At 37.9% G+C, this 16890-nt stretch overlaps 1 protein-coding gene across 1 annotated transcript in view; it reads right to left on the bottom strand.

Annotated features, from left to right (window-relative positions):
* Positions 1-16890, bottom strand: part of PKHD1L1 (PKHD1 like 1) — a 202046-nt gene that overhangs the window by 64449 nt on the left and 120707 nt on the right. The window contains 6 exon segments of the mRNA XM_078153706.1: positions 2628-2799; positions 3701-3860; positions 4701-4852; positions 9020-9211; positions 12599-13456; positions 13459-13627. Coding sequence (XP_078009832.1) covers positions 2628-2799; positions 3701-3860; positions 4701-4852; positions 9020-9211; positions 12599-13456; positions 13459-13627 — 1703 coding nt within the window.

The raw sequence follows: 16890 nt of genomic DNA, 5'->3' as shown, positions 1-16890 counted from the left end.
TTTCTGGAATTCAAAATTATGCCCTTATACCTCCCCGCTCACTACACCTGCTTTTAAGGTCCTTTTTGTATATTATCTTTCCCTCTTAGAATGTAAGTTCCTTGAAGACAGGAGTTATCTTTTTTTTTGCTGTATATGTATCCCCAGTACTTAGGTGCAGTTCTTGGCATGCTACACATATTACACACATACAATGCAGTAACTATCAGATAGTAAGGGTTTAATAAATGTTTCCTTCCTTCCTTTCCTCCTCTCATATTGAATTCGGGGAACAGGAAAATATTACTGAAATCTAAGGGGTACCAGGACTGAAAAAGATTGGGAATCCCTGTACTACATCATCTTCACCATATCTGCTATCATATTTGCAATGAAAATGTCACGTGGTAAGAAGTGATTTTGTCTAAATTTAAAAAGGTGTTATGTGTTGCTGTCTTTCATGCTGCAAAATATGCTTACTGCTATTTGTGGGATATGGGCCTGTAACATTCTGTCAAGAGACAGATAAATAGTAAGAAAGGGAATATCTCTGGATGGGAGGGTTTAATCGGAAAGGATGTATTTCTGAGCTATTTAGGCTAATGGGAACTTTTGCTTGAAACAAAAAGCATAGACAGGTCAGTGATATAGCAGCGCATTAATACATCAAAGACCTGTTATCTCAACCCATCTATGACTTAAGGTCTTTGAGAGAAGTTTGCAACTCAGACAGGCTAAGTAACTTCTTATGGTCGCTCAACTAATAAACGCATGAGGGATAGACTTGAACCAGGTCTTCCTGACTTCAAGCTTAGCATTCTATCCACTGCCAGGTTATCAATAAATCAATAAAAATTCATTGAATGTCTAATACGACAAGGATTCTGATAGATGCTGAAATACAAAGACAAAAATGAAACAGTTCTTACCATCAGAGAATTTGCATTTTGATAGGGGAGACAACAGATATAATATATAAGTATATGCAATCTAAGTATATGAGAAATAAATATAAAGTAGTTTTGGTGTGGAGATATAAGCATTGGAGGAGATCAGGAGAGGCCTCATGGAATTTGAACTGAGTTTTGAAGAGAACTCTGGATTCTAAGAGCCTGAAGTGAGTAAAGAGTTCATTCTAGGCATAAACATATAATAATATTATTTATATAGCATTTTAATATTTTTAAATCGCTTTACAAATATCTCAGAGCAACCCTGGGAGGTACGTGCTATTATAAGTCTTCATTTCACAGATAAGGAAACTGAGGCAGACAGAAGTTAAGTAATTTTGGCAAGGTCACACAACCAGTAAGTGTCTGAAACTGGATTTGATTAAAATCTTCTTTCTCCTGGTCTAATACTCAATCTATTGTTATCACCTAGCTGCCTCTAAAACCTGTGTTAAATAAATACAGAGAGAAGTAGTGCAAGGCAGACAAAATACAAAGTGCAATGAAATATAGACATTTCCTTATTTTTTAACATGATGAATACCTACAACCTGCATCTCTCTCTACTCAGCGAACTCCGATGACTGCCTATTAGCCTCTAGGATAAAATATAAACTCTATTTGGCATTTAAACATCTTCACAACTTTACTGTGTGTTAATGGAGGCAGGGTGGTAGAACAGAAAGAACATGGTCTTTGGACTCTGAGAACCTGAATTCAAATCCTTCTTCTTACCTGTGTGACCTTGGAAAAGTCACTTTTAAACCTCTTGGGCCTCAATCTCCTCATCTGTAAAATAGGAGGTTGGACTAGATAGCCATTGTGGCCGCTTTGAGATCAATAATCCTACTTTATTGTTTTCTTATACATTACTCCATGCATTCTATGATCTACATCCTTTATTTCCCATCTCCATGCCTTTGCCCTAACTGTATCCCATGCCTGAAACACTCTCTCTTGCACTCTACTTCATGGAATTAATTAGCTTTCTTCAAGATTCAGATCAAGCGCAACCTTCTCTATAAGGCTATTTCTGGTGTGCTCAGGATTCCCCTCCAAGGCTACCTTGTATCTGCTTTATAATGTGTGTGCATGTGTGTTGTGCATGTGTGTATACATACACATACACATATATGCATACAATGCCCCCACATATGTGGAAACATATGAGTACACATTCACATACACACATATGTATGCATACACATATGCATATGCACATATGTATACAAACATACCTAGTATCTTCCCCATTGGGATGTAATTTTCTGAAGGCAGATCCTATTTTGCTTTTGCCCCTAGCATAGTGCTTGGCACAGGATAGGCACTTACTCACCTACTTGCTTGCTTGTTTACATTATAAAGGAAATCACTATAAAGCAAATCACTAAAAGTACCATAAAGCAAAACATCACAAAGAGTATCATATTTTCCTGTGGGAACATTGTGAAAGGTAAAGGTTGCTATTGTGACCAATAACTCAGTAGTAATTATTATTATTAGCACTGTTAGAAAAAAGAACAACAACACTAAGATAATTTTTAAGATAAAATTTTACATCATATAAGTGTGCGTGAATCTATTGGGAATAAATTCAACTATGATATATAAGAAAGAATATCATCATGAATGGCATAAGACAGAGAAAGTGTTATTTAAAGAAAGATAATGGAAGATTATTAAAGAGAAATGACATACTTGTGTATTTCTGGACGTTTTCGAGGAAGAGGACCTCGTGTTGAAGCATCTATGGGAATACAATCCTCAAAAAAGCAACAGTAAGCTTGGAAATTCACAATAACATCTTTCACATCAGGATCCAATGTCCTTGAAATAGCTTGGTTTGAAGGTAGGTAATTTCTTCCTGACACTGAAAGCAAGACCAGAAATAGCTTTAATATATTCAATTACCAAAGACTATCTAAAAAAACTATAATTTAGAAAATTTCTTTGAAAATTATTTTCAGATTACAAACTTGACACATCCTAAAGCTGATATACTATAATTTGATTATACGTATTTTGAGGAAAATACATCTAAAGTGAATGTAAATCATGAAAGTGAATTTCTAGCGATTCATTTTGGGGTAAATGTTGACATAGGTTATCTAGCACAGACAAAAATTGTTGGCAACAACTGATAAAAACTTTAGAAACTTGGCTAAAAAGACTTTTTTCATAAACATTTTCAGTCTCTCCAAAATAATGAAGCGCAAAGGTATGTAATAATAATGCGAAAAATTATAAAATCTGGTGCCTCTTTTGAACATATCTGGCCTCTTTGTGAAAGAAAAAAAAAAGCTATGACTTTGCATAGGAGTACTTAAGCTAATCTCAGGAAGTCAAACCTATACCTTTAATTAAAATATACTGAAGTATAAGTTATACAATGCATTAATTAACACTATAACCCCTTCCTGATGAATACAGACTTCAATACTTCAAGGACCTGTGATTTCTTCAATGTGCTGGCATCCTTCACCTCTGCAAAATGAGACTCACCCTCTTGCCTCATTAGACTGATTTATTGCTGTGTTGGTAAAAATGTTAACTGATTGCAGTCATCTGATGTGAGCCTTGCTTAACTTAGCTAGGTTGGTTTTAGAGGGCAGACATATGATCAACAGCCAATTCCATACTGAAGCTTTTCCTGTTTGGTAGGGATGGTTAGAAATACTTCTTGGTTCACCTACCCTTTGTGAACTCAGCATTAATTCCATGCGTAACGAGACATTGGAATAGAACACTGCAGTAGATGAATGAATACCCACCTAGGTAGTATAAAGTACTAGTGTTCTTCTCGAGGTGCCAGTCTCCATTCCTACTAGTGTTCAAGTCAAGAGGATTTGAGGATCCATTCCTCATATCAATAATATTGAACATATCAGCCTTTGGAGTGAAATTATGAGATATCATGACATAGTCTTCATCCTGTGTTAAAAAAAAAACCCTACATTGTGATTTTCTTTATATATTAATGTGAATATTATAAAATATAGTGAATTTTTACAACTATATAACTAAATAGCTGCTACCTGACTTTAGGGCTTTGAAAGTTTTGGTTTGCTTTTCCCTTTGATTGGCTATATATTTATAATATATTTGCTCACTCTTGTATCTTTTTAAAAGTGAAAATACTGTGACAATGAACAAATTAACAAATTTCAGAGTTAGATCTTGTAAGGAAGATATGTCCTTTGAATAGACCAGTGATCTATAATAATTCCACTCCTAAAGTGTTTAACTTAGACTTCAGGGATAGCTTATGTAAGTGTAGATAGCACATGGCCAAGATTTTGTAAAGGTTTCAATATTTAGATAAAGAATATTTATGAGGCAGCTAGGTGGCGCAGCAGATAGAGCACCAGCCCTGTATTCAGGAGGACCTGAGTTCAAATACAGCCTCAGACACATAACACTTACTAGCTGTGACCCTAAGCAAGTCATTTAACCCCATTGCCTAGCCAAAAAAAAAAATAATAATAATTTTCAAAAGCAGTTAACTAATAATTATAAAAGATTATTTTGACAGCCAGTGGAAGGAATGCTATACCTGGATTCAGAGGACCCCAGTTTAAATCTCAGTTCTGACATGCAACATCTGTGTAAACTCTAGCAATTCATCTCATTTCTCTGAGCCTCAGTTTTCTCACTTGTCAAATGAGACTAGCACTAGGTACTTCTCAGGGTAGTTGTGAAGGAAAAGTACACTTAAACCTTAATGGCCATGGAAATGTGAGTTACTATTATTCTAAATGGTTTTTTTCTTACCTTAAATCCATAGAATGTGGAGGCATAGGATATATTAGTAACGTGCTCTATACCTTTAAAATACCAATTAATATGACTTGCATTTGGGATCAATGCCATCCATCCAGACATATGAGTCAGTCGTTTCTTTTGAAATGGAATAATGCTTGTGCCTATATATAAGCATGGAAAAAAATCAATTAATATCTATCAGTGTCTCTGAAAAGCTCCTACTTTCATAAGTTGAGTGCAAATGGGAAATCTCTCCTGGCTTTTGGTATTATCCAGAAAGTCTAGGAAAGCATTTTCTTGTATATACCCCACAAGAGTTCTTAACCTTTTTTTGGTGTTATGAACACTTTTGACAGTCTGCTGAGGCCTATCTACCCTCTTCTCAGAATGATATGTTTAAATACATTAAATAAAATAAATAGGATTACAAAGGAAACCAATTATATTGAACTAGTTATCAAAATATTTTAAAACCCAAGTATATATGCCACAGGTAAAGAACCCCTGCTCTAGAATTTCTTTGCTTTACTTAAAGTTCTAAATGTTTCCTATTATAAAATGCTAAACCCTTTTATTTTCTGTTCAAAATATAAAATTGTAGATCTATTTATATTTTGGTAATAATAATTTTTTTAAAGTATCTGACAGTTTTGGTTAAAGTATAGGTTAATGATTCACCTTCCCATCTGTATTTTAAGTTAAATAACCCTACCCAGAGATGGGAGAGAGAAAATAGGAGCAAGGCCCTGGTATCACATGTCTGGATGGATGGCATTGATCCCACTTATTACCAAAGCTTTTAGAGAAGATTTAAATTCAGGTGCTGGGAGAGGTGGCAACATGGAAATGGATACATTACAAGATTCCAGACTGGGAAGGGAGAGAGAATGAGTTATACTGGCATGAGGCAGGGAGTACACTTAACATAGAGATAGTGTAAGTTGATACAGAAGGCACTCAGATTTTAAGTCATTTCATAGAATCATAGAACTGTAGATTTGGAAGGGACTTTAGGTGGCCATTTATCCCAACCCATAACTAAAAATGAATTCCCACTATAAACTACCCAGCAAGAAATCATCATTCTTTGAAAGGCTCTACTAGTGATTGTGGAGGGAAGGGCAGGTAATTTTCCAAGATATCTCATTCCATTTTTAGATAGTTCTGTTAAGAAGTTTTCCTATGTCAAGCCTTAATTTGCCTTTTTGCAACTTCTAGCCATTGTACTTAATTTAGCCCCTGCAACCAAACAGAAGTCTAATCCTTCTACTTAAAAATCCTTCTCCTTGTATTTAAGTTGTACTTGGAAACAAATCTCTAACAGTCATGTTTCCCTGGAGACTTCTTTTCTCAAAGCTAAACACTTACCATTACTGTCTGTGAGTAGTCTGAGCTGCCCCATTGGGGACCCAACTGGCTAGTTCCAATTGGGCAGCTCAATTCTTCTCCTCTTCTCCCTGCCCCTCCCCTTCTCCCCTCCCTCTCCCTTCCCTTTCCTCTTTCTCTCCTCTCCTCTCTCCACATGGGGTATGATGCCCTTACCTGAGGGTGCTCTGCCCAAAGGAAGGTAAAGTTTGAAGGCTGAAACATACCTAGATATCTTAGGGTTTATTGGCTAGATTTCTTTTTTAAAGACCATGCCTTAAACCCAATTTACTCTGGCTCTTATTCATTGGCCAACAATACGTTCTACTCAAGTATCACTTAATGGTCACTGTTTGAGCCCTGCTGGCTCAGGGTGAATGTAATTGTTTCTCTTTTGGCCAGAAACTCTGAGGGTCTTCCCCTCCGAGTTAGATTTTTTTTTTTATTAAAGGGGCCGTCCCTTGGCTCACTTCTTAAACAGCCCTAATCACTGAATGGGCATCGCCTCAGTCAAAGTAAGAAATTGGAAAGACCTTAGCTTAAAAAGGCCAAGGCCTCCCACTGCATCCTGAGCCATCTCTATTGTCCTGATCTATATCTGGCTACTGGAACCAGATGGCTCAGAGGAGAAAGTGAGGCTTGACTTTACACAGTCCCTTGTCACTTCAATTGATTTGCAAGTCATGGCATCATCTTCCTGATATCACAATCCTCTTCAAGAATGAAGGACAAACTGACACGGTATGGGCCCTGAGAAACCCCCCACCCGCTCACACATAACTTGAATTTTCCTACATGGCAAAGTCTCTGGCGTTTGCCTGAGGCATCGACCCATCCCAGCAATCCTCTCACCTGGCCTTTCATTGTGGCCTACCCCCAATGGACCAATTCTCTGTTACCCGTAACCTAGCCCAGCCCTTCATTGTCTGTTACCCTGGACAGCCTGGCCACTTCCCACCCTTGATTCCATCTAGACCTCTTCCATGTGGCCCAAGTCCCTGGTATTCACCTGGGCTCTTTTTGGTACCTCCCAGTCACCATAGCCTACTGTCTACTCCCATCCAGATCTTTCCACATACCTTTTTCCTATAAAAAACAGTCTCATCTACCAAAGAGCAGATTCCTAGAATCTCGCCCACCTTGATGGGTGTTCTAATAAACCTTATCTTTGGCTGAAAGAAGGCTTGGGTGGAATTCATTCGAGGTAGGACCTGTGAAGCTTGCCCTTGAATTTCGGGGTCCCACCACCCCTAGACCTCAACAGTCCCTCCTACTCCAGATGTATATGACCAGGGAATTGAATGCTGACACTGTCTCCTTATTCCTGAAAATTATGCCTCTCCATTTGAAAGAAGAATCCTTTAGTTTTTTTGCCTACAACATCAAACATTTGTTTTTATATCTTTCCATCAAATTGTCTCTTTTCATCATTGTTAATTTTGCATATGCCAAAAAAAAATCACATTTTCCTAATAATTGAATTTACTGAAAGAAATTGTACTCTGGAGTCTTCCCTGGGCCTGTATATCAGAAGTGCTGCTAAATTTCTTACACAGCACACAACCATGCCATCTACTGGTAATTCAAGCAAATAGCAAGCACAGGACCCTCAAAAGTAAGATGAGAAACATTAGAGCTGGAAAGGCTAGTAGAGTCAAGTAGTCCGACCCTCTAATGTTATAGTACAGGAAACTGAGGCTGACAGAAGTGAAATTATCTATCCAGTCATCCATGGGTAATGACAGAGGAGGGATTTATACCCAGTTTTTCTCACTCCAAATCTAACACTCCACTTCACAAAAGTGAAGAAATGAATAGTGTATTATTACCTACCACTGCTTAGACACCATTGTTGCCATGAGAACAACGAAGGTGGCGGCAGTGATTGTTACCCAGCTAAAGCTAATTCAGAGGAAACTAGAGGGCACAGCCAGTCAGGCACATATGTGCATAAAAACACCTGGCCAGTAAATACACTCACAGAACTTTGAGTGCACCTAATTGAAAGAAGGCCTTTCTAAACTTGAGTTGCTATTATGTGTCTCAGGGTCAAACTCCTTGCCTCTACCTCCTCACCCTGGACTCTGTGCTAGGCAACTTGGACGCCAGTGATCTTGGTTTTTGACTGCTTGTATTCCAGATACCCTTTCCCACCTCTGGCTCTCCATTCCATTATGTAAGTCTTACCTCAGTTTGTTTGCTCAATGGTTCAAGCCACTAACTATTCAGGAATTTCCCTGGCCCACCCTTGCTCCTCCAAAGCTGGAAGCCATCAAACTGCTTCATGGAATCCATAAAGCCACAGCCCAAGGGCAGATTTTGAACTTGGGCTGGACTAGGAAGAAACTACCATCATAGAGATCAAAGTGAATTATTCAAAGACCATGACAAGCCCAGATACAACTAAAGAGACATTTTGCTGTGGCATCTTTATAGCTTCAGTTCCTAATCTGTAAAATGGGAATAATAATAGCACCTATCTCACAGAGGATTGTTGGGAGGATAAAATGAGATAAAATATATAAAGTGCTTTGCAAATCTTAAAGTGTTATTTGTCTCAGCAGTTATTATTACTACTACTAATAGCTAATGTTTGTCTCATCTAATAATTTAATAATAACAATAATCTAATAATGACCCAAGCCATAATCATTAGTAGCAATAATCACAACTAATATTTATATAGTGTTTTCAGGTTTGCAATGTGTTTTAAAATGCTTTATCTCACTTTATTCTCACAACAATACTGCCATGAAAAAAGTGCTATTACTATCTCCATTTTATAGATAAGGATAATAACAGTATCTATAATGGTAACACAATAAAATAATGATCTAAACTATTATTGATAATAATAATAATAATAATAATAATAATAATAATAAATAGTTTAAGTCAATCTAGTCCCCTCAAACACATTTACATAGAATTTATGAGAAGTTGGACAATTAAATTAAACTTGCCAAAAGAGTCTGAAAGAACCACATCTTTTTCCAACAGAGAGACTGGGGAAGGTTTGTTGAATGCTAAGCGATGAAAGCTGACAGAGGAGTCACAAACTGATCCAGGGAAACCAATGCTCCATTCGGTTTCTTGTTTGCAATGTGCAAGGTCTAACAATGAGCTGTGTGGAACAACTGAGCGTCCTTTGCGTTCTGTGGAATAAACACACATTTTATTGCTCTTACTTCATTGTAGCATATTAAGAAATGATGGATTGCTTACACACAGCAGAGTCATAATTTTCTCATCCTTGGCAAGTGACATGATACAAAACCTCAGTTGAGCAAGAGGGGACAGAGACCCTAAGAAACCAGCAAAAGCAGCTGGCAGAGAGGCTGCTGAAGGAGGGAAAAGGAGGTGGGAGAAGGAGGAATTCATCTCAGTCTAACCTCTGTTCACCCCCCCTTTTTAAACCAATTATCTTTTGCTAACTAAAACTGCTAATTCTACCTGCTAAAATACAAGTGCTCTCAGATCCTTTTAAATTTGGCATCCTCTAAGGTCAACACCATTGGGCAAAGCCCTGAACACCCTATCCTGGTTATAGTTCTCTCTGATATACAGGACCTGTGACCTATTTAATTACATATTTTGTTATTTTCTTTCTGAATTCATTGCCTTAAAGTAAAGGATTTTATAAGTAATATTTTATTCCCCCCCAATTACATATTAAAATAATTTTTAACATTTTTTTTGTTTTGAGTTCCAAATTCTGCCCCTCCCACCCTTCCTCCTTCCCTGAGATGATAAACAAGCCAATTTAAGTTATATATATATATGCAATTATGTAAAACATAAGTACCTGGATTTTAAAAAGAATAATAGCTGACACTTTATATAATGACTTTAAAGTTGCAAAACATTTAACATACATTTTTCATTTGATCCTCACAACAGACTTATGAGGTAGATATTATACCTCTTAACTCTATTTTACAGGTAAGGAAACTGAGGCTAAGTGAGCTTAAATAACTTGTCCGTGATCATATATCTAGCATCAGAAACAGGACTGGAACAGGCTTCTCTTGCCTTGAGGTCTAGAATTCTAAATATTATAGCATTCTGCTTCTAAAAAAACCAACAACAATAGACCAATAATATACAGCTCTACCCAAACTCACAGAAACATTGATGAGAAGAAAATGAAACTATATAAAATAAATAAAAATAAATTAAAAGTGCTACACAGAATAAAGTGTTATTATTGTTATGAGACTAAAATGATCAAAGAATCTATAATCCTTCCCAACTGGCATCAAATTTGAGTGGATATTTGAAAAGAAAAAAATGCGAATACTTTTAAGATTCACAACATTTTTTCTTCCAGCCAAAGACAAGGTTTATTAGAACATCCGTCATATTGGGCAGACTCTTAAGGAGTCTGAACATTAGTGGGCTATTGGCTAGATTATAAGAATATGAGCAGTGGCCGGATTATAAGAATCTGAGCCTAAGATTCACAACATGTTAAAAACTTCCCTAAAATGACTTTTTAGAACTCAAAGGAGGATTGTATGTTTCAAAAATGATTTTTTTTTAAGTGAGGCAATTGGGTTAAGTGACTTGCCCAGAGTCACACAGCTAGGAAGTATTATGTGTCTGAGGTCACATTTGAATGCAAGTCCTCCTAACTCCAGGGCCTGTGCTCTATCTACTGAGCCATCTAGCTGCCCCTCAAAACTGCTTTTATCAACCTAATAATCATGTATGTCAAATAAAGAGAATTTGTCATAACTTGTCATTAGCATAAAAGACTGTATACTTTCAATAAACTTTCATTTTCTGAGGATGTTTGAGGAAGATGGGCTTTGGTTAATTGAATATCCTGGTTTTCATAGAATCAGAATACAACAAAATACTCAACACTAAAAATCTGCTTCATATAATGTTATCTTTGGTGACTCGTTGGCACACCCGGATCCTGCTATGTTGTCTGGGGGCTTTTGCCATGAATGCTAGGTATCACTGCATGCTTTGGTGGAGTTAGAATGGGCTGAATCTGTACCAATTCCATGTTGTACATACATTTTAAAATAAATGCTTGTTGTCAACTTGTTTATTTGTCACTGGTCTTTCTTCTGATCAATGAAGAGTGTACAATTTGTAAAAGAAAATTCTATTACTCTTTCTAGTTTCCTAAATTTCGGATAAGTGACTGAACAGTCAGTCTTGTTTCAATTTTCTCAGGCAATGAACTATGAATATTTGTTTAGAAGATGTGCCACTCCCCTTAAAAGGCTACATAGCATGGTGGCTAAAGTGTTGGATTTATAGCAAAAAAGACCTGGTATATGGTGGAGCCAGAGCTTGGGAATGTGACCTAAGACTACACAGAGAATGTAAACAGCAAAAGAAGCTCCAGCCATCCCATGGGAGAACTTGCATGTGACCATGGGCCATCCCTGGCACTGTGCCTTCTTTGTTCAGTTTCTATATAATACCTGGCCTGCCCTGGGGTTGGGGAGAGGATCCATTTTACTCTGTTTTGCTGCCACCCAGGACTGGCTTCTTGTGAGTAAGCTCTGCAATTAACCCTAATAAAACCTACTAATAACCAAGTTGGCACGGGCCCTTATTTCTTCAGTATCTCATTATTCTCTAGGAGAATATGCCACCCTAAAATTGGCATTATCAGGACAGAACAGGGTCTGCCTGCTTGCCCTTAGGTGACTTCCTACCTCTGAAATATATTAGCTACAGGAACAGTGCCTACCTTCCAAGGCTATCGTGAAGACTGAATATGATGATATACACAGAGAAACTTTGCAAATTTTAATGCACTGTTATTATAGTGCTTATAATTAAATATGAAAAGCTAATTTTAGAATTCACAAAAATTGATTTGGCTGTAATATAAGAAATATAATATGCCTAGTGCCTGAAAAATATCTGAAAAGGTTAAAAATAGTCCTTTTTGTACTAAATTAAATATAATTCAGATATATGTACATACTATATGTTATATTATAAATGGAAATATCATATTTCATGGAAATATGCTGGAACAGGTATGTGGTGCAGAGAAGAGAGCAGCAGGCCTGGATTCAGTAATAACTGAATTCAAATCATATATCAGGCACATGCTAGCTGTGTGACCCTGGGAAAGTCACTTAACACTAATTTGCCTCAGTTTCCTCATCTGTAAAATGAGAATAATAATAGCACCTACCTCCTAGAGTTATTGTAAGGATAAAATGAGATAATAATAATGATGATTATTATTATTATGTTCCATTATATGTGGAATGTTAGGTTATGTTATGATATAGAAGTAGCTAGGTAGTTCAGTGGATAGATCACTTGTCCTGGAGTCATTTAGATCTGAATTCAAATCCAGCCTCAGACACTTTTAACTATCTGTGTGACTCTGGACAAGTTACTTAACCTTTCTACGATTCAGTTTCCTCATCTGTAAAATGGGTGTAATAATGGGATCTGCCTCCCAGGATTGTTGTGAGGATGAAATGAGGTAGTTTATCTATAAAGTGCTCTGCCAACCTTAAAGCACATTTTTATTTTTATATCAGAAATAGCAATACCTGTAAGTGAACCATCAACATCAATCAGTACAACTTCATGTTCCCATCGAAATCCGGCTTTGTTTGGTGCATGAAAGTACTGAATGTCTATAAATTTGGCACTCCAGCCTCCACATGCATCATTGCAAACTCCAAGAATGGATGTCACTCCCAAGGCAACACAGTTTGGACGGTCAAAGTTCATGAAATGTACAGAAGACACTGTTAATCCTTCATTAAATGGGAGAAGTAGACCCTTTGAAGTACAGTACAAAGGGCCCAGTCCCAGTTCATCAAGGTGGCCAACTATTTTGGCATTTTTTATCAGTGCTCCATTGATTTCACCCCACCCTCCCACGTATGTAGCCAGAATTCTCTTGGTTTCTATCCCAACATCATCATTATTGACCATCACAAAGTTGTGGAACTGAAGGGCTCCCCCATTGACCCATTCAGCTCCTTTTTGGCAATTCCAGGTAGTCAATGAGTTAAACACTGCAGGCAAAGGAATGGTGGATGTACAAGATCCTGCTTGCATGGGGAAATATTCTTCAAAAATCCACAAACCAAACCAACCTTGTGAATGAACAGTATTGTTAAAGAATTCTCCTAGGGGAACTCTTTTTTGGCAAATATTTGGGTCATAGGATGGTCCATCAGGGTGGTTGTTCATTCGGTACCAGAAACCGAAATGAGTGCCACCAGCAGCAACATTGTGCCTTATGGTATTATTTGGGTTGGTCACCCAAAATGCAGCTGGAGTGACATCATCATTTAGCAGGCTAGTGCTTTGCTGTACAAATATTGCCAGGTTATATTGAAGGATATTGCCATGTTCAATCCCATCTTCTATGAAAAATGCTCCTCCTTTGATGTCTAAATGACGTTCCTCTCAACAAGAAGGTGATGTGTGTTGTGAATGGTAACTGCTCTGTTATAGGTCTGGTGAATAGCACAGCCCCTTACATAAGATCTGAACTTCAAATCTCCCAGCAGATGCCAGTGTATGGGATATCGACCCAACCGGAAAGCCTGACCAGCATGGAATACCTATTAGATACAAAATCCACAATTACATGAGTCAGAATAGTATAGTAGTGGCTAGTGCTGGAGCAGTAAGGACACTCATTGGTTTTGTGACCCAGGGCAAGTCACTTAATTTCTCTGTCAATTTCTTCATCTATAGAAATGAGGCAGTTGGACCCAATGGCCTCTGAGGTCCATTCCAGCTTTAAACCTATGACCATTTTCACTTAGATATTTCTTAGATATTTTCTTCTCTAGTATGTCATAGTAGAAAGGTCTTTGGGCTTGGAATCAGAGTACCAGCGTTCAAATCTTAGCTCTGCTAATTGCTACCTATAGGACCACAGTCAAGTCACCTAATTTCTCTGGCTCTTTGTTGTAAAATAATCAGGTTATACCAGATGATCCCAAAGGTCTCTTCTACCCTTTAAGGATTAATAGTCACATTTTAAGGGGGCAGCTAGGTAGCATAGTGGATACAGCACTCACCCTGAAATCACGAGGCCCTGCATTTAAATCCAGCCTCAGACACTAACTGTGTGACTCTGGACAAATCACTTAATCCCAAGTGTCTCAAAAAAAAAAAAAGAAAGAAAGAAAGAAAGAAAGAAAGAAAGAAAGAAAGAAAGAAAGAAAGAAAGAAAGAAAGAAGAAAGAAAAAGAAAGAAAGAAACAAAGAGTCTCATTTTAAAGATGAGGCATTCTCTGTCAAACATGTAAGGGGAATTGCCCATAATCACAGTTTTAACATGAGGAGGTACTAAGACACTAAATTTCTTAAGTCCAGTGATCCATTCACAGTGGGATGCTGCTTCTCATGACCTAATGTAGGAGGTGATGAGGGGCAAAACTAGGATAGTGGCTGAAGATAGAGAGGAGGAAACACTGTTGATAGGATCATAGCATTAACTGCCAATAAATTGCCACTGACAAGGCAGGAAAGCCAACCCAGCTGAAGCAGTCAGTAAATAAACTAGTATTTATTAAATGCCTACTATGTGCCAGGCATTGTGCTAAGCACTGGGAATACAAAGAAAGTTAGAACACAATCCCTGGTCTCAAGGAGCAGCAGAGCACCCTGAAGGAGAAGCAGGAGGCAGCATGTTCCAGGTGAGTCTACCCGTCACCACCACATTACCACCTCAGCCATCACTTCTCCTAGACCCTGAGGTCCAGCTAAAACAACCTTGCTCATTTCATAGATGAGAAGCCTAAGACCCCCAGAGGTTAGGTAACTTTCTCAATCTTACAGCCTAAGAACCTGAGCCCAGAGTTCTAGAAATAGCAATGCTCCCCCCCCCCATAGCCCTGCTTCCAGCCCCAGTCCTTACAGCCACTGTCCAGGGAATCCATGCCTGCCAACTGCTTTTCTTGGGTGCTGTAGCCCATGTCTTCTCAGCAACCATAGTTACTAAATTACCATCCTCCCTCCAAAAGTCTTGAGACTATCAGATGGTTTAACATCATAACTAGATATAATTTTATCAGTGAAAATAATGTTAAGGAATATACAGTGCCTTCTCTTTTGCCTCTGCTTAACAACCATAACAAGCCTTTTGACCAGACTTGCCGCTAAAACTTTCTATCTTTCTTGTCTCCCCCCATTAAAATGTGAGCTCCTTAAGGGCAGAGACTATCTTTGTTTTTCTATTTGTATCCCCAGTGCTAAGTACTAAGTACAGTGGTATGAAACTAGTAAGCCCTCAACAAATGCTTTTTCATTCATTCATTCATTCATTCATTCATTCATTCATTCATTCATTCATAGGTCTAGAGCTGTAAGGGAGTATACCTAGCGGTGGGCTGATAAACGTTTAACAACTGGCTCTCCAGGGAAAAAAATGTACGTTTTAAGCTCAATCTGCATTATTAATATTTGCCTATCACTTTATTGTCTACACAGTCAACAAAAAAGTAAATTAAGCCTTGATTTGTGGTGTTTGCCAATTTCAGAGGTGTAAATGCCCACATTGAAAACCTAACATTTGGCTCTCTAGATTCATTATGAGCTATATAATGACCCATTATATAACATACCATACATCTCAGAGGCCAGGTAGACTGATCTGCTCATTTTACATATGAGGAAATTGAGGCCAAAGAGGTTACATAACTTATCCAAGGTCATAGCTTCAAGAGACAATTTGCAGGTAGAACTGACAGAATATAATTATAGTTTGAGTATGAGGAGTGAGGGAGACAGAGGAGCCAAAGATGAGGGACTTGGATGTCACCTTGATGATAGCATGGATGTTGATATCAACAACAAAAGGTGGAAGTCAGAAAGAGGAGAGACCATGAGACACTTGGAACTATGCAGAGAAGAGAATACATGGTGGGGAGGGGGAAGGAACTAAATACCTATCTTCTGGAAAAGCTAAAGAAATAGATAAAAAAGAGAAAAATGATTTTAAAAATCACAACAGTAGAGAAAAATTGGCCTTTTTGCCTTTTTCTTCCTACTAGGCAACAGAACTAAGAGAAATGGGTAGGAGTTGGAGAGGTACAGACTTAGGTAAGGTGTAAAGAGAAAATTCCCCACGATGAGAGCTATTCAAAAGTGAAATGGGTTATCTCAGGAGCTAGAGGTCCCCAAACCACTAGAGGTTTGCAAGCAGATAGATCTCTACTATAAATGTTGAAGAGGAAATTACTATTCAGGTATGGGCTGAGATGCAATGAATGTGGCCCTGGACTGGATGAGGTTGAAGTACTCATGAGGCATTCAGGTAGTGATCACAGGATTCAGAGCTGAAAGGGATTCTAAAGAGCATCTGGTTCAACCCCTTCAATGAAGGTGTCCAGTAGGTAGTTGAAATTGAAGATCCAGGATGTGATCTTTAAAAAGTTCAAGAGACATAGTTTCTAGGTAATTTAATCATTTTATTAATAATGCCAGCAGATGGTCATTTGGCCATCTCTCTTAAACCAAAACCCCTCATGGTGGTGGGCTCACAGTTTATATGCTCTTGGAAGAGTAGTTGTTCCTGAGGGTGGCAATCATCTCTAACTGGTTAACAATTAATAAGAAAATGAATATTACAGTGAGAGGCTTGGCTATATTATTAGTGAGCGTCTTGGGGTATGTGACTTGGATCGCCCAAATCTTGGTGAAAGAGACTTCTCAGTTTCCACAACACTTGTCTGACAAAAGGGAGGACCCACATTTTCCCAGACTAGTCCGAGCAAACACAATGAGCAAGAATGTAACCATTAGCCTAAATTTGGAATTTCTTTTACTGTCTTTGATTAGGTCTTTGCCATCCTGGTTGGGTAAGTCGTTTACA

This window comes from Phascolarctos cinereus, unplaced genomic scaffold (genome assembly GCF_003287225.1).
Source record: "Phascolarctos cinereus isolate Bilbo 61053 unplaced genomic scaffold, phaCin_HiC Scaffold_4;HRSCAF=312, whole genome shotgun sequence".
NCBI classification, from domain to species: domain Eukaryota; kingdom Metazoa; phylum Chordata; class Mammalia; order Diprotodontia; family Phascolarctidae; genus Phascolarctos; species Phascolarctos cinereus.
The sequence above is the reverse complement of the archived record's forward strand: the minus strand, read 5'-3'. Positions and strand labels throughout refer to the sequence as shown.